At 43.4% G+C, this 23,075-nt stretch overlaps 1 protein-coding gene across 1 annotated transcript in view; it reads left to right on the forward strand.

The window, feature by feature from the left end:
• FLT1 (fms-related tyrosine kinase 1) overlaps window positions 1-23,075 on the forward strand; it is a 223,193-nt gene that overhangs the window by 105,410 nt on the left and 94,708 nt on the right. Inside the window, exons 16-18 of the mRNA XM_006894087.1 lie at window positions 1,043-1,151; window positions 8,112-8,420; window positions 13,476-13,622. Coding sequence (XP_006894149.1) covers window positions 1,043-1,151; window positions 8,112-8,420; window positions 13,476-13,622 — 565 coding nt within the window. The remainder of the gene's footprint in view (window positions 1-1,042; window positions 1,152-8,111; window positions 8,421-13,475; window positions 13,623-23,075) is intronic.

The following is a 23,075-nucleotide window of genomic DNA, read 5'->3' on the forward strand; positions in this document are numbered from 1 at the left end:
CAAAAAAGACAGGAAGGGAAGTGTTTTAAACTGGAGAAATTTTCATTGCTTGGTTTCACTGCTTCTTGAGAAATCACAGTTTTGGAAAGAGCCTCTGAGCTCACAAAAGCTGTATCTCTGGTGTTTCTTTAGGGGCTGGTTTGTTCACGAGCACTTCTAAGATTGGATGCCGTAGCTCTGTTACATTCATTCATAACATCCTCTCCTTTCATTGTCCATGTAAGAATCACTGGGACTGAGAAGTAGGGCGTTCCTAAGCTTGTGCACACCCTCTCTAAGATTTTCCCACCTCTGGTCTCCTCAGGCAGTCCCTATGGGCAGCCTAGCACATTTTTTTGCCCGAAGTAAAAAGATATGTCTGACATAAACAATTTGGACATGTTTGAAGAAGAGACCAGTCCCTGAAGAAGAAAGTCATGCTTGGTGAAGGAAGTAGAGGGTCAGGAAAAAAGAGAAAAATTCTCACCAAGAAGGACTGACATAGTAGTTTGAACAGTGGACTCAAACATAGCAATGAACGAGAGGTTGGCACAGGACTGGGCACTGTTTTATCCTGTTGTATGTGGGGTCGAGATATGTTGGAATTTATGCGATGGCACCTAGCCATTCTTTGAGCAGACGGGAAAACTAGCTTGGCCAACCTGCCTCTTGGTCCGTGTTCTTGGTCCTCTTATTAGGAAGCATCTCCAGAACCCCATCTGTTCCTCCCATAGCTGTGGGGCTGCAGCCCTCCTGTTCTGTAGGACGTGTGGTCCCACATCTCAGGTTTGTCCCGCTAATTGTTGCACCAGCAGTAAGTCTGAAGCCCTCGTTAGAGTCTGATGTCATAGCCCCCGGTCTCCTGAGGACCTGCTTTCCTGTTATTTTTCCATTCTTGCTGGGGCATAGCAGGGAGAGAGCCTTCAGGGTGCCTCTGCCACCAAGAACTGTCTTTGCTGAATGAATAGGATGGCTGAATTGCTTCAACCCTCAGAAACATCTTCTGGATCTCCCACTGGTCCTTTGTCCTGCTATTAGCTAAAGTTTCTTTTTTCTCTTGCAGACTGCTAGCACATTGGTCGTGGCTGAGGCTCGAATACCCGGGATCTACAGTTGCATGGCTTTCAATAAAATAGGAATGGCAAAACGAAACATAAGCTTTTATATCACAGGTAAGCCACTCAGCCTCCGCCCACGACAACTTGGTGACCCTGGTCTCTCTTTGTGTTGTTTGCTTTCAGCACTCTTAATACTTGAGTGGTTTCTATTTAGCTACTCTGTGGAATTGTCAGATCTTGAGGGCCTTCATCCTCACTCTCAGGAGTAGAATTTGACATCATTAGATTTCTTAAGAGTTATTTCCCTGAATTCTCTTGGACTTCTTTGTGGTGCCTGCCTCCTGGAATGGACTAGAAATTTGAGATCATGACATGTTCTGAGTCTGGGCACACAGCACTTGATTGCTGACAAGTCAGAAAGCCAAAACTCTAATGCCTTCATGAGAATAGGATTTATTTTTTTGTCTCCCACCCACTATGAGTGAACTAATTTACAACTTGAGCAATTTTAGCTTTTTAGGAATGAGGCTCTTCAGAACCTTGAGACCAAACCTTGTCATTGATAAGAAAGGTTCTGTTTTCTGACAGTGCTGAAAAATGTTTGCCTTAAATATCGTGGTCTCTGCAGATCTTCAGCCCTCCAGAGTGCATGGGTGACACTCCCTGCGTCCCTCCATGGGCACAGGAAGGAAGTCAGTAGCTCAGAGACTAAAAACAATCGCCTGGCTCCATACCCCCCCAATTTCTGAGGAAACCTGGGCAGCCGGCCAGCACTCTCTGGAAACTTCGTGCGGCATGGAGTAGGCTGCAGTGGTTGCCTCAAATTATCCAGAAAGAAAGAAGAAGTTTTGGTTTTAGAGAATGGGGTCGTCGGGTCATGGTCAGGCCCTCGCAGGTTGGTCCGGCCTCAGAGAACACCGGGAGCTGACTGGGAGGGCGTGAGAGGCTGGTCCACATGCCACAGATGAGGAAATGGGATTTCAGGAGAGGAAGAGGAACACAGCAGAGTGGCTCCAGATCAACTTGGTCCTCCGTCCTCTAGTCAGAGAAGGGTCAGGGGCATCAACTCTGCTCCCACTTCAAGTAGTAACACTCTTCTTATAAAGGAGGACCAGACAGAGATTTCAAGTAAATTGCTTTCTAATCAGCCTAAGGTGATTTAGGTTCATTTAAAGAATTACAAAGGTTTGCGTAATCTTCAGTTTCATTGGAAACCAGTTAGTTATCAAAGTCCATGGCTGCTGTACCCTCCAATTCAGAGCACCCTATAATTGAACAATTATGTTCTGCAGTGAACAGATATCCTACAAGTTGCCGAAGTATGATAAATGCTAACTATTAAACAAATAAGTAAGTAAACTCTACGGCCATTAAGTCAGTTCTGACTCATAGAGTCCCTCCTGCTGGTTCCCAGGCTGGGAGTCTTAACTGGAAGTACTTGGTGGATTTGAACTACTGACCTTTTGGTTGGCAGCCTAATCCTTTATGCCACTATATTTACCTGTTAAGCAGTACATTTCAGTCCATGTCCGTGCAGGACCTGCAAGGAATCTCAGCATAGCTCTGACTTTCCGTGAAGGCAGTTAAAGCAACAAAAAAATTTCACTTTTTCACTGAGTGAATTTAGATCAAATCACTCAAATCTGGTTCTTCAGCCCCAGTAGCGGTCCTGCGGGTACTCAGTGGCCACAGAGCGGCCATGGGTGCTGTTCCACACCCTTGAGAAGGAAGCAGGACTTGAGGTGCTCCTTCCGGCATGACGTGGGGCAGAATTGGAAAGGTGGCGAGGAGGAGGCAGGGCTGCCCTGACCATTTTCAGACCTACAGCGTGACTACTGAAGGAGGCCCACAGGGCGGTCAGCCCTTGTCTAACCGCAGACAGTGTTAGTGTGAGGACTAACGTGCTCCTGATTCAGACCATGGTCTTTTCAATCATCCAATCACTTGTTCTGCATCTGAGAGCTGGACAGTGACTAAGGCTGACAGAAGAAGAATTTGTGCCTTGGAGTTGTGGTGCTAAAGAATATTCCTGAATATCCATGGACTACCAAGAAAACAGAAGTCTTAGAGAGAATGAGGCCAGATTACTCCTTGGAAGCAAGGATGGAGAAACTTCATCCCACGTACCTTTGGCGTATTTCTAGGAGAGGCTCTTCCTTGGAAAATGACATCATGCTTACAAAGGAGGACAGTTGGCAAAGGAGAGGAAGAACCTCTCTGTGGGTTGACACAGTGATGCAGCATTGGGCTCGAGTGTGTCAGAGATTGTGAGGTTGGCACAGGATAGGACAGGGTTCCCATCTGTTGTTCTTAGGGTTGCTACAGGTCGTACTCAACTCGATGGCACCTAATAAATATATAATAAAAAATAACCACAGATAAGTTGAATAAGTAGTTAGGTTTCTGAGTAGGTATAACATTCCCTCCAGGATGACATGAAAATCTGGGTGTAAATGGAGAATTTTGGGACTCCTCAGAAGTCCCCACTAACACAAGCAGCACCTGACAGTCCAGTAGGAGGTAGTTCTGGGCTGCCGTATCTGCTCCTCTCAGCCTCGCTCTGTGCACACTGTGAGGTTGGTCTCCTAGCCTGGGCATCCAGAGCCTCCACATCCCACACTGGCAGTCTAGCATGGCCTGTCCTGAGGCTGGGGAGTATGTGCACTGACACCCAGGTTCGCCTCAGGAGTGCAGGCCTCAGGACACTGGAAGGTTTAGGGATGAGGAGCGAGACTTGGACAGATCTAGAGATGACGTAATAATCAGCTGAATAGGAAATTCTGGATCTCCAGATACCTCAGCCACAGAATAGTAGGGGCAGGGGGCTCGGTTCTGGGTGCCTCAGATTCTTCACACTGTGGGGAATGGGACAGCTGGACCAAATTGAAAACCCTCTTGCCACCCAGTCAGTCCTGACCCATAGTGACCTTTCATTTTTATAGGACGAGACAGCTTATCCCTTGGAGCAACTGGTGGATTGGAACTGCTAACCTTCTGTTAGTAGGTCAGCATTTAGCATACTAGACCACCAGCCATCTAGAGGGACAGGACAGGACTTCCCTTGCCTGGCTCTGAGGGAAATAGTGGGTGAGGATATGTTAAGTGCTAAGAGCAGACCTCTTGCTCACTTCCTTATTATGCAAAATCCCCACGAAAGGCTTTGGGTGCCGAATTCATTACAGTGCCTACCTCTGACGCATCCTACTGGATTGTTAATTGTTGTGTATTTCCGCACAAAAAACTACTGTTGAAAGAGCAGCTGGGGTAAAGTGAAGGCCTGCTAAATCTGAGTGCAACCCTTCTTCTGTCATAGTCGAAACCCCTTGGCACTAAAACCCAAGCCAGTGAATCCATTCTGACTCACAACGACGCTCCATTATATTTCCGAGGTTATCAGTTATAACCTTACCCAGACTACCTCACTTGGAGCAGCTGATGGATTCGAACCACTGACCTTCGGGTTAGCAGCACACATGTTGTGATCTACATCACCATAGCTCTTTAAAGGACTCAAGGAAGCAGATGTTCCTAGTTCCACCTGCTGCTGGGGATCTTTGATCCTATTCATCTGCTCCAAGTGTGTCTGTCTTGAACGTAACCCACATGCAAGACAGAATGTCTTCAAAGTATCCACCCTCCCCACATGCACTTGACTAAGTAGGTCAGTTACACCCAGCCCTGGGCTGCATGTCCCTTTTCCACTAGGGTTGATTCTTTTCCCTGGCACCTCACCAGCCGCCAGGGGAGTGCTGGTTGGTGATGACGGTGACTGTGCTGAGTCTGCAAGACCTACTTAACTGTGGGACAGTTTCTAGTGTTTGCTTTAGTGGGCAGGCAGTTCTTTCTTAGGTTTGCTTTTGTATGCAGGCTTTTTTTAAAAAGCCATGAATGATGAGACCGTCCCTCTGCGTTCATGGAATCACTGGGGACATTCTCTTTATCCTCTTCCACGGATCAAAAGAGGATGCCAAGGGGCAGCTAATGAGAAAATAGATAATTGTTTCAAAGAGGCTGCCCGGTATCTGTAACATCCATCAACTGTATTTGCTTCAGTGATGGTGTCACCCCCAGAACACACCGGCCTGAGCTCCCCTCTTCCCATGTGTGTATTTTTGCTATTTTGCTGGCACTTTGGGTGTGTTACCAATTACAGAGGGTGAAACCGGAACAGAGCTGCCTTATCTCCCTGGTTTCCCAATGTCACTAAATGCATTTTATTTTGAGATTCCTGGTGGTGCTTGGCAAAGATAAACAAAATCTTCCATCAGGAAACCTGTGAGCTATTTCCACAGGAAGTTTCAAATCACTAAAGTAAACAGAAACGCTGGACGTGATCTCAATGGTGTTACTTGGGCTCACTCGGGTAGTGACAGCCAGAATGAGAATGCCTGGGTGACGAAGGTGGTGGTTTTGGGGGAGAAAAGGAGAGGATTGTAACCAGGGTGCCATGTTGCTGCTCTCGTGTTGGTGTGAAAGCTGATGCCTGATGTCTTGACTTCTCACACCTAGAAAATATTCCACACCAAAAAAAAGATGCTCAGTTGGAGCAGCTGTTTCTGATATCTTAAGGCAACAGAGTCTTGGTGTCACAATGGTTAAGTTAGCGCTTGTGTGTTAACTGAATGATTGACGGTTTGAACCGACCAGTGACTCAGCGGGAGGGAGACCTGGCCAGCTGCTCTCATAAACGGTGACAGCCTCAGAAGTCCTACCTGGCAGTTCTGTTCCGTCACATGGGCTCACTGTGAGTCAGAATCAACTGGGTGGCACCTCACAACACTGCTGTGCTAATATACAACTGTCAGCTGCATCTTCTGGAACACTCTTAGCTTGCATTTTACAAAGCAGGAAAGTCGCCTCTCTCTCTCTCCGACCACTGACAGCTTCATAAGCCACTGTTACCCACCGCTCCCAGGTTTCAAATGAATACTTGGCATTCCTTCAGACGAGCCACTTTATAATGAAGCCAAAGCCCAGTAAAATTCAGAAAAACAAGCAAAGAGAGATGTAGGAAAGGAGTTGATGTGACATCTAATTTTGGACTATTGTCCCCTTAAGGTTTAAAAGGTTTCTTTGGAGCTTTGTGTGCAGAGGATGATAATCATAATAATAGCATAACATAATGCTTTTCATCTTCAAAGTACTTTGTGAAATGTTGGCCCAAATTCTTTGCTCCAATGCAGCTGGGCCACAGTAGCTCAGAGGGGCGGACGCTGACAGCAGGTCACCTCAGGGCCAGGGACCAGTGATTTTTTTTTAAACTCCTCTGTGAAACAGAGTGACAGACTGAAGCCCCCAAACACTAAATGCTGGGGCAGGGGAGGATCCCTCAAGAGGACTGCATAGGAGGACTTGGAGGACCTTTAGAGATGGCATGAACATTGCCTCGGGAAGGGTGTGGGAGCAAATGGTCTTTCATGACATATCACTTCTAGAAAATGCTTAAAATGTTTCTGAGAGTAAATTTTTCCCCCTCAATGACTTTCCATGCGCCCCACCTCACTGTGAAATCTTGTCCACAGTCCCTGTCAGCATCTTCAGAAGACATCTTGATGGCTTTCCACAGAGCTGATAGAGACCAGTGGTGGCTGTCACAGACAGCAGTGGGAAGAGGCTGGTCTTCCCTCAGATGGCAGGAAATTTGGGAAGTTGATTGGTTTCTACTAAAAGCGGTTAGGAATAGAATGAGGATGACTCTCTTCATTAAATCTTCTAGCATGTACTTGAGCCTTCCATTTCTTTGCTTGATCCCACTTAGCAATCTGTTCTGGTAAGACTGAGTTTCAGCTTTTAGTCCAAATGGCTTATCACTATTTTTTTCTCCCTGGAATCGTTACTTTTATTATTATTATTTATTGATGATGATGATGATGATGATGATGTGTGCACAGTCGAATCGGATCCGACTGGTACAGGAGGAGATTGCCCCTCCTCTAGCAGAGTGTCTCGTGGATTTGAACTGTGTGCCCTCAGGATTGCAGCACAGCTTCTTGCCAGTAGACCACCAGAACTCCCTAGTTGTTTGGTTTTTTGTTTTTGTTTTTTTAAAAAACTGATTTGAATGTACATTTACCAAGCAAATTCATTTTTTATTTAACTATCCATACACATTTTGTGGTATAACATTAATTGTAATATGCAGTGTAATCCCATTTCCCCACTTTCTCCCTATAAATCTCATCCATCTGATCTACTCCTTCCTGCTGTCAGGGCTTTATCCTTCGGCAGGTGCCGCTATTTTGACTTTAACTGTTTATCCTAAAGAGTAAGTGCCTCTCTGGTGTTACTGGCCACCTTAAATAGACCAGAAGAAATACATGGTGTGCATATACCATCGCTCACCACTCTACAAGGGGTCAACAGTAGAAATTCCTGGTTAGAGTAGGGAGAATTGTGGCATAAAGCTCAAAAACTTTAAAATGGCAGGCTGACTGACACTGGCACAACAGAGATTGGTAAAAACTCCAACCCTCGGCCCTTTGCCACCTTCAAACCTCTAACATACCTCACACCCCTATCTCTTCACTCCTTTACCCATTTGCTCCGTGAAATCTTACCGCTGATAAAGAAATGGGAAGCATGGTTATCACCCTAAGCTGGGAAAATAAATTCCACTTTAAACAGTAACTTTGGGCAAATGAGGTGAGAGTACCATCCTAATATCTATGTGAGCATTTCTGGTGGTGCTGTGGTGAAGGCATTGACTGCTAAGTGAGAGGTCAGCAGTTCAAACTCACCAGCTGCTAAGGAAGCAGGAGAAAGATGAAGTCTCCCTCCACAGTGGGGACAGCTGTGGAAACCTTGTGGGGGGTCCTGCTCTGCCCTACACACTTGTTATGAGTTGCATCTATTTGATGGCTTCATTTTTAGTGCTACACTCCTTGCCTCAATTCTGATGGAATGTTGTTGGTTCCTCCCTGCGCGATGTGACCCATTTCCAACTCCAAAGGTCAATACTCATGCTTTTCATGATGCCGTGTGAGACTCTGTAGGCACAGCTCTTCAAGGCCCTCTGATCGTGGTCTCTTGATGTTGTTTTCTGTACGCTCAACGTTCTTTCTCCTTGTCTTACAGATGTGCTCCACGGATTTCACGTTCACTTGGAAAAAATGCCCACTGAAGGAGAGGACCTGAAGCTGTCCTGCACGGTGAATAAGTTCCTGTACAAAGACGTGACCTGGATTCTGCTGCGGACCGTGAATAACAAGACCACACAGCACAATCTCAACCAGCAGTCAGTGGCCAGCATCCAGGAGTACTCCTTGACTGTGCCTCTGGTCATCAGAAATGTTTCTCTGGAAGATTCAGGCACTTATGCCTGCAAAGCCAGGAACAAATTCACAGGAGAAGAGAGACTACACAAGAAAGAAGTGACAATTCGAGGTGAGCACTGCAACAAAAAGGCTGTTTTCTCTCGGATCTCCAAATTTAAAAGCGCAAGGAATGATTGTACCACACAAAGTAATGTAAAACATTAAAGGACTCATTCTAAAGTAACAGTTTGTCTCCTATCATCTTGATTTATTGTCACTGTTGCTGACCTTCAGGCTCCGAGGACATGCTCCTCCTAAAAAAAATAATCAATCAATAAACAAATAAGAGTTTGGAGATGACGGGAGTAATAATGGCGCTCCCTCAAGGTCCCAGCCTGGGGCGCTCCCGCATGGCCGACCTGGTGCGAGTTTCAATTTGGATGATCCCTCCGCTTCATTTCTGTGTCTGCTCTTTGCTGTCCTCTCCTGCCTGCTGGACACCAGCTGGGGACTGAGCTTTTCCTTCCACTTTGACGCCAACCTCTTTCCATCTTTACATTTCGCAAGTTGCACAAACTGCGTAATTTAAAGCAGATGCTGGTTTCCCGCCTACCATGGACTTTGGATGAGTACGTCTTCTAGCTCAAGAGGAGCCCAGCTGACTTGGAGACGTTGCACTGGGACTGCCGCCTGATTTTCTGTTACACTGTCTCCTCGGCTCTTGATTTGTAAATAGGACCTGGATAGAGTTATAATGCTTATTTATTTGAAAATGCTTTTTTTAATTATTATTATTTTTTTCCCAACAATAATCTTATCCATCATAAACTGGAGCTTTTGAATAGGACAACTGAGGTTGATGGGATAAAGACCTGTCACAAAGGATGATGTTCAGCCAGCCCAGTGTTCCCTTTGTCATCTCCTACTATTCTGAGTAGGGAGCAGACGGGCCAGCAAAGGGGTCCCTCCTCATGGCCATCACAGAGCTAATGGGGATCCTTGAAGGCACCTCCAAAAATGTAGGGCATGTGTTAATTTTAGACACTTCTGTCCCCCTGGAATTCTTTTAAAAGACTTTACTGTGTTAAAAAGATGGCATTGAAAATGTACCCCACTGAGTTTATTCAGAAAGTAGAGACAGTTATGGCCACTGGTTGAATATATTATTCCATGTGTAAATTTACAATGTGTCCATTTTTTTTTTAAAGTCCACTTTCTCCATAGGCCAAAATTAACATGATTCCTCTCGTTCCTTATAGGGATTAAGAAATAGTAACTGTACAGAAATAGAATCCAGAGTTATTGAAACAATACATCCTGTCCTGTCTTTGTGGAGAAAGGGGGCTTTTTTTCAGCCATTGCATAGGCATCGTTAAGGTGATTTGCATTTATGATCGATCATTCTATGGGACCTGCCCATAGGAAAACTAACTGGAATGACCAAAATAGCCATGGCTACAGAACAAAGTAGATGGAGTGGGGGTGGTAACAGAGAGGACAGCTTTCGGCCTTGGGAACTCACCAGACTGTTTCCTCCTTTGAGTAACAGATTCTGTCCCACGGGCTAAACTTGTCTTTCACATGGGAATTGCTTTTGTCGTGTGTGAAAGAGTAAACAATGCCATTTCCCCAGAATGCCAGCATGAGGGAGCCCCAAGTGCTCTGAAAACAATTAGTCACCTGGAAGTTGTCAACCCAAAGGAAAGAATAATCAATTGTAGCGTGAAGTCTTACCTATAGCTCCCTGCACGCCTGGCTTCTTTGTTCGTTCCAAGTCAGCATGTGTTCCCTCAGGAAACAAAAGCTTCAGGGCTTTTTTTCAAGCTGAAAAAGCAAAAGGAATGATCCTGGAATTTGTTGTGTAAAGATGGCAAGTTGGGCTTGAAGAGCTTACCATTTCTTTCCTCTAAAAATTTCACTTATGAAGCCTGATGATGTAGTGGTGAAAGTACTTGGATACTAACTCCAAGATCAGTGGTTCAAACTCAACCAGCCTTTCTGCAGGAGGAAGATGTGGTAGTCAGCTTCCATAAAGACAGCTTGGGAAGCCCAGTGGGACAGTTCTGATCTGTCCCAGAGGGTCACTGTGACTCAGAATTGGCTCAATAGCAGTGGCTTTAGGTTTGGAGCAACATGGCAACATGAAACAGGCATTTTTCCTGAGGAAGGGGGGATGTTAACATGGTAAAGACATTTCCAGAAGATGATTTTCTGTGTTTCCAAAAGTTGACTTTAAGAATGGGAGTCACTAATTATTCACTGAATTAATGAATCCTTTCCAGAGAGTTTTTAAAAATAGAGAGAGGAGTGGCACTCTGGTGGCACAGTCCACGACAAGTTATGCTGCTAACCAAAAAATAAAGAAGTCACATTGGGCAGAGCCTTAAACCCCACCACCACCACTTTAACGCTTGTGTTTTGGAGAGGATAACAAGAAAGAGAGAAAGGAGGACAATAAAAATAAAAATTTTAAAAGTGTGTGAAGTCTAGTTGAGGCATAGTAGGGGATAAGAGGCTGGTTCCTTAGTCCCCATTCCAAATGGAGAATGTACTGTGGACTTATGGGACCTGGTGGCTCAATGGAAAGAAAAGAATGAGCCTGCTGGGGAATGAATGTCTTTGGCTTTTCATAACCCAGAGAGAGAGCTTGTTCCTTCTCACTTGTCTCAGTGTGAAAACCTTGGTTACATGTTGGGCAGTCCATCATCTGCCTCCATCTAGCAACTCAGATTTTCAAGGATGATTCCAGTGGACCTTGCTTATTTCCAGTGTCAAAACAAACTCATGAGCTGACTTCTCAGTTGGTTCAGGCACTAAATCCGGTCACCTAGAAAATAGCCCTGGAAGAGGCATTCCAGAGCAAAAAGGGTACAAAGAAAAACCAAGGCTCGTGCTTAGCTGAGAAGTTTGTGTGTGTCTAGCTGCCTTCTCACTGCTTCTCTTGTCTAAAGTATGTGATGCACAGATAGGGCCTCTGAGAGTCCCTCATGACATTTCTGTTCAAATAAAAAGGTTCTTTTCTATATTAGTATTGTTTCCCAACATCAAGGAAAGCCAAATGCTGTCTCTGTTGGTAATGTTATGTTGTTAGCTAAGTAATAATTGAGTTGTTGGGAGTCCTCTAATGAGACTTCCTTTTTCTAGTAAGGCACACGGGCAAGGACAGGTTATTTCATCCTATTTATGGCTCAGGAAAATAGTAGCTGTGCTGAGAAAACTATGAGGAACCTAGCTCGGTGAACTAGAACAGAATTTTAAATGGGATCTGTCAGAGGATGGCAGGCCACTATAAAAGACCCTGAATAGTAACATGATCTGTGCTTTATTATCTCATCATGTCTCACCGATATATTTGGACTATATCTACAACATGAAAATGTCAAAATTGTACTGATGGGGCGTGTAACAGTTATTATCAATTGAAGGGGTTGACACACGGTTGTATTTTCAATGAGGAAAAGCTGACAGACTCTGCAGAGGCCAAACCAGAAATACTTCCATGGTTCTGCCTCTCGGGGGCGAGACAGAACAGGAAAGATGCACAGAGAGAGGGCAGGAGAGTAACTGGCATTGGTTCCACATTGTGTGGGAAGGACAGTCTAGAAATCCAGGCACCACTGTTGACACTCTTATTGCCTTACTTCCTACTTCCAGTGAGAGAAGACTAATCATAAGCTGTGGGGATCTAAACTGAATGAGAAATTTGTTCCTCCAAACAGATGGTAACCCCACAGTGTTATATTACTTCCACATGTTCTAAAAGTGACATGATTGTGTTCTGTTTAACCTAGGATTTGTACCCAGCTGGTAGTGAATGGTAACCAGTAGCAGTGAAGGAGAAGGGTTTGAGGCTCAGCAAACTCCTGCAGGGGCCATGGACTCAGAGACACTGATGGGCACCCTTTCAGTAGTACCATAATCACTAGTATATTTGCAGTGGACATGCACTGACATGAAATGAGACATCAGAGGAAGCGCGGGCAGTTGAAACCAGTGATGTGTAGAAAGTGTGACAATCAAGCACTTGTGACTTCTGTTCCAGCATTTGCGACAAGGGTTGGAGGGGAAAGAGATGGCACAGGGAAGCGGAAAGATATTAGGAGTTAATTCATTCTTTTTATGTTGGGAGCTCGGGTTACCAGATCCAGTCCCCACTCCCCTAAAATGTCTACACATCAGCAGGACTGAATGCACCCACTCACTCGATTAACTGGAGACACTGTACTTGTTGGGGCTTGGGGATGTTTCTGTACCCATGTGGGATTTCAATGTTGTAATGTATTATTGCATCCTAATGTATTAAATTCATTGTGATGTACTATATTTGATTAGCATTTAATTAAAAGAAAATTGTATTGTATCATATGTGTATGTTTTAAGAGAAAATAATATAAAATATACCATTTGTACTATTATATAGTGCAAAAAACTGCAAATCTGTGCCTTTGTCTCTTGAATTGATTCTTTGCACTTGCACTTGGGGAGGGAACAGAGGGATGAAACAGTTGGGAAGCTTTCAGAGGTCAAGAAATTCTCCTGAGGGAGCTCAGGTTGGCCTAGTGGCAAGAAGCTGCACTGCAATCCCTAAGGCTCACGGTTTGAATCCACCGGATGCTCTGCTGGAGAAGGAGGAGCAATCTCCTCCTGTACCGGTCGGGTCCAATTTGACAGTACACACAAAAAATTCATAAAAATTAAAAAAAAAGAATTTCTGCCTTGCAACTTAGTCTACCATCAAGAGATGAAGTAACACACATGCTCACAAATACATAAATAAAGAGACACACGAAACTCTGAGCACAGCATCCCAGTGTTGTACATGGGTACAAAGATCATCACACCCCCTTTACAAAATCACACTTTTCATTGTTAATCTTCTAAAATAGTATGCAACTCCCTTGGGTTTTAGAAAAACATCCCCTCAAAAAAGGAAGGAAATGGGTTTGAAACTTTAAGACTGCATTCTGCTCTTCATTTGATTCTGTCCTGACAGATTTCAATTTATTGTCACAACTTACTGAGTAAGAAGCAGTATGTTAACCATGAATGAGAAACTTGCGAAATAAGATCCAAAAGAAAACCTGGCATTGGTTTTTGCTGCTGTTTGTATTTAAGATAAGAATCTGTGTAGGTGGAAAGGGATAAAGCTTATAAGTAATCATAATTCCCTTTCTTTATTCACTAGATCAGGAAGCACCGTACCTTCTTCGAAACCTCAGTGATCAAACCGTGGCTATCAGCAACTCCACCACTTTAGACTGTCCTGCTAAAGGTGTCCCAGAGCCTCAGATCACCTGGTTTAAAAACAATCACAAAATACAACAGGAACCTGGTAAGAGATCTGCCTTGCCTTGATTTTACTCTCCTCCTTTCTCATCCACCTTTTCCTAGAATTCCTACCACGTCCAGTAAATCTAGACTGTTTTAAAGTTGAAGATACTGAGACTGAGTCTTCACATCAACTCCCAATAAGAAATGTATGGGCCGATTGTTATTTAGGCCACACACCTACCCCTATGTAAAGATGCTTACGAGAAGCAATTCAACAGGAACGCTGCTTTAAATAATGCAAGGGGTGGGGGTGGGGATGGTAAGGGCCACTTAGCAGGTGTTGTTCACCTTGACAGTGGGGACACTGACAAATTAGTTACTGGACTTGTGGGTCACCAGAGCTTTGACCATTTATTGTATGTCATGTTCAGAGAAGTAGATTTGTAATCCTTGTCATTCATCTACACTAATCTCCTAATTATGGAAAAAACAAGAATAGTCGAAGTCATCTTTATCATACTGTTCAAAAAACCAACACTAATAGTGGTGGGTTGGTTCAGCCATAAATCTTGAAAACTCTTTTTTTTTGGTAATTACTCCCAGTCATCTGGGGATAGGAATTCTAGTAAGGATGATGGTGTTGGATGTAGTCAAATCCCACCTGTTTCACAGCGGCAAACGTAGGGCAGAAGGGAATGCTGGCTGGTCCCGCACCATCCTCACAGCAGTGGCTGGGTTTCACCTGTGGTTACAACCATTGCATCAGTCTCTTTCCCTGAGGGACTTCCTCTTCCTTGCGACCCTCTAACAGGCATGAGATCCTCCTCCAGGAACATAACCCGCCTGATAATGTGTCCAAAGCATGCAAGACACAAAGCTCACCATCCTCATGGCTAAAGAGCATTCTGGCTGCACTTCCTCCAAAAAGTTGCCTCCTCTGTCTCTCTCAAATGGCTGATGAGTTCAGACCTTCCCTCTTGAGGTCAGCAGCTGAACATTTTAATCCCTGCACCACCAGGCCTCCTACCCAGGGATGTACCCACTGCCATCAACTAGGATTGATAGAGTTGATTCCAACTCCTAGTGACCCTGTAGGTCACAGTACTACCATCTCACAAGCTTTCTAAGACATATGAAAGCATACTATCACAACTTTCTCCTGTATGGAGCCAGTGAGTTCAAACCCCAGCTTTTCTGTTAGCTCAAGGCTTACACCGTTATACCATCAGGGTCTGAAATTAGTTAGTATAACTAAGCTGTCCCATGGTTGGTCACTATTGAGTTCTGACAATAATGACTTCTGAACCACCTCATTCCATAGAAGTGAGCCAGTGACTTCACTGTAGTTATATTGAAAGAGTCCATCAATAAATCATCTCAGCTCTCTGCCTAATAAAGATCTCTTCTGCCATAAAACTTCAATTTTCTAAAGACCAAGAGAAAATACCTAAAAAGAATTTTACACAAAATATTTCCTAAATGTCTTAATTTGTTGCTGCTTGTGTTTCTTGGCATTTTATTGCATTCAACTAGGCTAAGTTTCACCTTGGGATCAGTCCTTAGAAAACAACTGGCCTCTACTTGGACAAGTAGAGGTCACTAAAGGAAAGGGAGACCCTCAATAAGGTGAATTGACTCAATGGCAAGAACAATGCCCTGAGCACAGCAGAGATGTGAGCTTGGTACAGGATTGTATACTGTCTCTATGAATTGGAGCCACCTTAACGCACCTGCCACCAGGCTGAGTCTGGTTATTAGTATCTGATCTCTTCTTTCTTCCCTGCTCTTTTTTAAAAACCTTCTGCAAGTCTCATGTGTACATCGTATTTATTCCATTTCATATACAATATTACCATTTGGGGCAGCAAATACAGTAGCTAAAGCAATACACTCTCTATCAACCTTTCATGCATGCAAATAATTCCTTTAAAACATTAACTCTCTTAGGGATCCTTATTCACAGTTGATAACCACAGTGTTAATCCTCATCACATTAGTTGTTCCAAAGCTGAGCTAAAACGAATTATTTACTCTGAGACCAGAAGAACTTGATAGTGCCCAGCAATCATTACTGACTGTTCAGAGCCGGGTCATATTGGATGGATCCAAAATTCGAGAAAAATGTGCAACAGGACTCAAATTCTCAAGAAGCCCAGACTTCCTGGGCTGTTTAAGACTAGAAGCTTTTCCCAGAAGCTTTTCTTCCTGAAATACACTTAAATGTTCCCTTAAGGTCACCTGTTAGCTGAGTAATGGGAGATCATAAAATGAAGACTGTCTGTGAATAATGAAATTCCTAAAAAGAAAGAAAACAACCCACAATACTAGGAGACCAAATAGTCAGAAATTACTCTAAAACAGAAATGAGCAGGTGAGGGACAAGGAAGCCGGAGTACTGGAAATTGTACTCCAGATGGAGTAAATGAGGACACTTTATGGACAGTGTCTTCAGTGTCACTGAAAAAAAAATGGTGCAGAAATTACTAAAAAGGGAACCTGATTTGCTGTGTAAACTTTCACCTTAAACACAATAAAATTTTGAAAAAAAATTAGAAGAACAACAACTGAGATGGAAGAACACCAAGACCATGTCCGGAAGAGCCTTTGGAAAGCTGGACCTAGTTGAAAAACACTCAGAATAAATTGTATATCCTTTAGAGACTTCCAGTGCATCTTCTATATGAAACCTGGCAGCCCAATGAGAATTTATATTCCAAGAGTATCCCAGTGACCTTGGATCATTGATAGGCTCTGGCCCATTATCATTGTTACTTGTTAAATGATAATGTGCTCCCTTCCAAAGAAAATAGGAGAGAGGAAGTGGTGCACACGCGAGAGCTCGCGCTCAGACGTGTGGCCGTAAACTGCTGTTGAAAGAACGGAGCGTTGTTGGGACTTTTTCCTCCCTTCTCATTTCCTTTCCGGAAGAACCTTTCAATGGGCACAGGCATCCTACCGAAAAAATGCAATTTTAAGAAAGGGTTGCGAAAGCTGAGTAGTAAATTCTTGGGCCAAAGGGCATCCAGCAGGAACAGAAGGGACTCCAAGCTTGCAGGTCAGGGAAGTGGTAACTCAGGGGACTTGTGAGACCATATCAGCCAGGGTAACTGGACTGAAAAAAAGGGCATAAAAAAAACCCTCCACTACTGTCTAGTCAGTCCTGACTCACAGCCACCTTCCACCAGGTTTCCAAGACCATAAGTCTGTGAGAAGGGACTGCCCTTGTTTCCCCCCCAAAGAGCCTGGAGGATATGAAATGCCAGCATTTTGACTAGCAGCTTGATAACGTTATACACCACACCATCAATATTTGAAAAGAGAGCTGGTATCCTGCAAATGATGGCTGCCCAATACACCACATCCCCTGCTCCCACTGTGTGCCATAATCCCATGGTGGACTGGGCAAGGGCTCCAGTCTTCAAGGACCCTCATGGAATGGCCCGACCCTCCCAATTGAAACAAACTTCCTGACACTAAACCCACCACATGCCTCTGGACCACAGGTGTCCTATCACACTTGGATTCCTGTCTCCATGAAGCCCTCACACCACCACCCCCATTCCAGGAGGTGCAGGTCTTTTTTGTTTTTTGTTTTGTTATCATTCCCTCTACAGAACACTTCACTCAAGCATCCTCCTGGGTGTGTGTGTGTTGTTATCATTCCCTCTACAGAACACTTCACTCAAGCATCCTCCTGGGGGTGTGTGTGTGTGTGTGTGTGTGTGTGTGTGTCTCTGTGTGTGTGTCTGTGGGTGTGTCTGTGTGTGTGAGAGAGAGAGAAGGAGCCGCAGTGGTGTGGTAGGATTAGTGTTAGACTGCCAACCTAAACAGCAATGGTTCAAAACCTACCTTCTCCAACAGAGAAAGATGAGGGAGTGTGCTTTCAGAAAGGTCACAACCTTCTCCCTATGAGATAATTTTCCTTTATCCTACGAAGTCATTGTTAGAATTAACTCACTGACAGTGGTTGATTGATTGGCAGGAAGTATTTGTCTATTTTTTAAAATAAAAAATTGTTGACCATTTATCAGCAACTGAAACACTTATATGAAGAAGCCCTGGTAGTTTGGTGGTTAAAGCCTTTGACTGCTAACCAGAGAATCAGTAGTTTGAACACACGCATAGCTGTGTAAAAAAAGATCTGGTGATCTGTTTCCATAATGATTACAGCCTGGGAGACTCTATGGGACATTTGAATTCTGTAGTGGCAGATCTATACGAATAGGAATTGACTCGACAGCCTCTAATAGCAACAAGAAAACACCCAAGTTAAGTGTTTTACAGATAACACATTTAATTTTCTCAATAATCCCAGGACATAGATTCAACATATAAGTCTCACAAGGGCTATCCCACGTACAACAGGCAGAGTGGTGTTTGATCTCTCCAATTTTGCTGAGTTTTCACTTTTAAATTTCCATTGAATTTTGGGAGTGGATTTCTCATATAGCTAATGTCAGATGGATCTTGACTAAAAGCAGAGAGTACCAGAGGAATGTCTATCTGTGTTTCATTGACTGCAACGGCATTTGACTGTGTGGATCACAACAAACTGTGACTGACTTTGAGAAGAATGGGAATCCCAGAACACTTGATTGTGCTTATGCAAAACTTATACTTGAAAAAAAAATAAAATAAAAATTAAAAAACAAACAAACAAACTTATACTTGGACCAGGAGGCAGTCATCAGAACAGAGCAAGGAAACACTGAATGGTTCATAATTGGGAAGGGTGTGCATCACAGATGTGTCCTATCTCCATATCTTTTCAATCTATATGCAGAACTGATTATCCGGGAGGCTGGGCTCTATGAGGAGAAGTGTGACATCAGGATTGGAGGAAGAATTATCAACAATTTGCGTTATGCAGGTGACACAATCCTGCTTGCTGAAACTGAGGAGGTCAAGGACGGCAGCCTTCAGTATGAATTGAGGCTCAACATCAAGAAAACAAAGATTCTCACCACTAGGCTGATTGGCAGCATCATAATAGATGGTGAAGAGATTGAAATTGTTGATAGCTTCAGTTTGCTTGGCTCTGCAATCAACACTCTTGGTACCAGCAGCCAGGAGATTAAAAGATGAATTGCATTGGGAAAGTCTGCTGTTAGAGACCTCTTCAAGGTACTGAGGAGCAACAATGTCAGTCTGGAGACTAAGGTGTGCCTGCTACAGGCCATGGTCTTTGCCACTATTTACTATGCTTCAGAGAGCTGGACAATGACTAGGGATGATAGGAGAGTTGATGCTTTTGAGCTTTGGTGCTTTGATCTTTGATGAGAAGAGTATTGAATATGCCATAGAATGCTAGGAGAACAGACAAGTTCGTCCTAGAGAGGGTGAAGCCAGGCTGCTCCTTAGAAGCAAGGATTCTGAAGCTTCATCTGACATATTTTGGACATATTGCAAGGTGGGATCAGTCCTTGGAGAAGGACATCATGCTTGGGTGATGTGTGTGTGTGGAGGGACAGCGCAGGAGAGGAAGACCCTCAGTGAGATGGATTGATTCTGTCACTGAGTTAATGGAGATAGGTGTGTCAGAGACAATAATGTTGGCAAGAGATAGAACAGGGTTTAGGGCTGTTGTACATAATGTCGCTATGAGTCGCAGGTGACTCGATGGCATATAACAACAACAATGCACTTACATAACCCTGTGTGCACCTACTAGCACAGACCGTGTTGGTTACTGTCCTAGGCACATTACTGAGAGAAATGTATTCATGTGTCCTGAAATTTGATGGGGCTCTGTGGTGTGGACTAAGGTGTGAGGGACTTGAGAACTAGAGAGGAAAAATAACTTGTCCCAGGTTGGAGATTTAGTAATAGACCACAAGTATCTGACTGAACACTCAGGACACGAAAAGCCAAAGAAATCCACTGTCATCAAGTAGATTCCAACTCATAGGGTGGAGCGGAACAGCCTCTTAAGTTTCTTGTCCTTCCAGGAGCAGACTGCTTCATCTTCCTCCTGAGGAACTGCTGCGTGGTTTGAATCACTGACCTTATCGTTAGCAGTCAAGCACTGCCAGGACTTCTTTCTTGGTCACCATGACCACCTAGTGACCCAAAAGAGACATCTTTCCTGTCACCACTGTAACACTTACAGTCTTGGGCATCATTTGCAGATAGAAGTGACCTGCTTTTGTCTTGGTACCTGGAGAGACAAATTATCTACTCAATTTTGAAGCAGGTTTAATATATCTCGAAGTGTTCTGAAGAAAAAGTACAGAAGAATGAAGATGTTAGTGCGTCTCAGGCTGCTGGAACCAGCCACTTGATTTGATTTCTTAATAACGATGAAATTAAGGTTGGGGGTGGGTGAGAAATTGATGTTGATTCCAATTCATGGCAACACTATGTGTCAGGAATAGTATTGTGCTCTATAAAATTTTCATGGACTGATTTTTTTAAAAGAACACCAGCTAATCCTCTGCATGGACATGTACTTTTGTGCATTAACCATTTACACCACCAAGAAACTATAAATAAGGAGTAAAAAGATTGAAGAAGCTATAAAAATGTCCCCTTTTTGGAATTATTTTAGCAGTTGATGAGAAGTCAGTCAATCATCTTTCCTTTCCCTCCCTTGTATTAGGTGCCATCAAGTCGACTATGACTCACAGCGACCCTGTGAACCACAGACTTGAACTCTTTCCTATCCTGTGCCATCCTCATCATCTCTGATACATGTAAGCCCACTGCTGTAGTCCTATGTCATTCTATCTCACTGTAGGTCTTCCTCTATTTCCTGACCCTCCACCTTTCCAAGCATGATGTCCCTCTCCAAAGAATAGCCTTTCTTAGCAACATGCCCAAAGTTGTGAGACAAAATTTTGTCATCCTTGCTTCCAAGGAACAATCTGTCTGCACTTTGCCAAGACATCTCTGTTTGTTCTTTTGGCAGTCCATAGGATATTCAGTACTCTTCTCCAACACCTCTGCTCAAAGGCATCAGTTCTTCCATCATCCTTATTCATTATCCAGCTTTCAAATGCAGAGCAAGTGACTGCAAAGATGATGGCTTGAGTCAGGTATACCTTAGTCTCCAGATTGACATCATTACTCTTCAGTAATATGGAGAGATCCCTGACAGTAGATTTGCCCAGTTCAATAAATCTCCTGATCTCCTGATTGCTGGTACCAAGGGTGTTGATAAGTACGGCACCTTCAATCTTATGTCCATCTATCATGATATTGCCTATTGATCCAGTGGTGATGTTTTTTTTCTTCTTGGCATTGAGATGTAATTCATATTGAAGGCTGTAGTCTTTGATCTTCTGCAGTAAGCATTTTAGGTCCTCACTTTTAGCAAGCAAAGTTGAATCAGCTGCATAACTTAGGTTGTTAATGAATCTTCCTCTGATCCTGATCCCACATTCTTCTTCATGGACTCCAGTTTCCTGAATTATTTGCTCATGGTACAGATTGAATAAGTTTGGAGGAAGGATACAGCCCTGATACACACTTTTCCTGATTTTAAACTATGCATTGTTCCCTTGCTCTGTGGGTGGTCTAGGTAAAGTTTTGTATGAGCAAAAAATTAAAAAAGGTTACAAAATTAAAAGGAGCTCTGGTGGCCTAGTGGCAAGAAGCTTCACTGCAGTCCCAGAGGTATGGGGTTCAAACCCACCAGATGCTGTGCAGGAGAAGGAATGTCAGTCTCCTCCTATACTAGTCAGATCCGATTTGATGGTACACACACAAAAAATAAAAATTAAAGTTTCGTATGAGCACATTTAAGTGCTCTGGGATTTCCATTGTTTATAATTTGTTGTGATCCATACATATTCAAATTCCTTGCATAATCCAATATATGTGCATATATACAAGCACAACCTTTTTCCTTTTTTTTTTTTTAACACAAATAACAAGCATTTAGTATCTTCTACCATCAAGTTAGTCCCAACTCATAACAACCTATTAGGACAAAGGAGAACTGTCACCTTGGAAGGTTCCCAAGACTGAGATCTTTCTGGAAGTGGATGACTACATCTGCATCCTGTGGAGCAAATGATAAATTCAAACCACTGACTCTGGTTGGCAACCCAGTACTGAATGTAGTGTACCACCAGGAATCCAGGCATCTAACATTATTAGGTGCCATCAAGTTGCCTATAACCCATGGCAACCTTATGAACAATACGTCTGACACTTGTCCTATCCTAACTATCCTCACAGTCTCTGATAGACTTACAGTCACTGTTAATCCACCTTTCTCTGACCCTCAACCTACCCCAGCATGATATCCTTTTCCAAGGGCTAGCTCCTCCTAACCACATACCCAAAGTATATGAGACTAAGTTTAATCACTCTTGTTTACAAAGAGCACCCTGATTGCCCTTCCTCCCAGCCAGATTTGTCTATTATTTTGGCAGTCCCTGGAATGTTCAGTACTCTTCCCTAACACTATAGTTCAAAAGCATAAATTCTTCTTCTGTCATCCTTATTCATTGTTCAGCTTTCAGATGCAGAGGAAGTAACTGAAGAGACAATGAATTGCATCAGCTGCACCTAAATCTTTAAACTGGCATCTTTATTCTTTAACACTTTAGAATGTTCTTGACAGCATATTTTCCCAGTGCAACACATCTTTTGATTTTTTGACTACTGAAATCATAGATATTGATTGTGGATCCAAATAAAACTAAATCTTTGACACTTTTGATCCTTTCCCCATTTATCACAATGTTGCCTATTGATCCAGTGATGAGGGTATTTGTATTTCTGACATTAAGATGTAAACCATATTGAAGGCTGTACTCTTTGATCTTTTGCAGCAAGTACTTCAAGTCCTCTTCATTTTCAACAAGCAGAGCTAGGTCATCTGCAAAACCCAGGTTGTTAATTAGTCTTTTTCCAAAGCTGAGGCCACATTCCTCTTCTTAGAGTCCAACTTCTGGAAAGATATTCTCAGCATACAGATTGAAAAGGTATGGAGAAAGGATACAACCTTAATGTATTCCTTTCCTGATTTCAATCCATGCAGTATTCCCTTGTTTTGTTCAGACATAAGCTTCTTGGTGTAGGTATAGGTTTTATGAAAATGGTTAAGTGTTCTGGGATTCCTTTTCTTCTCAATGTTAGCCGTAAATGTGTTACGATCCACACATTCACATACCCTTTATATAGTCAATAAATACATGAAGATAGACACAGAAAGGTTGGAGCATTGTTAAAGGAGAGAAAGACCCTCAACACAAAGGATTGACACAGTGACTGCAACAGTGGGCTTGAGAACAGCTCAGATTGTGATGATGGCACAGGATCAGGCAAGGCTCCCATCTGTTGTATAAGGGTCACTATGAGTCTGTATCCATTCAGTGGCTCCTAACAACATCAGTATACACAGAAGAAAGAGCCTTGGTGCCATAGTGAGTTACAGGTCGCATTAATAATTAAAAGGGAAACAGTTGGCTCCTTGATGATGAAGATGAAGCCGTCTTCTCTTGTTAAGATTTATCATCTTGGGAACCTGAGAGAGGTTTGCCATGAGTTGGAATGAACTGAACGG

Source organism: Elephantulus edwardii, unplaced genomic scaffold, assembly GCF_000299155.1.
Source record: "Elephantulus edwardii isolate Elephantulus edwardi_28Jun2011 unplaced genomic scaffold, EleEdw1.0 scaffold00134, whole genome shotgun sequence".
Lineage (NCBI taxonomy): Eukaryota > Metazoa > Chordata > Mammalia > Macroscelidea > Macroscelididae > Elephantulus > Elephantulus edwardii.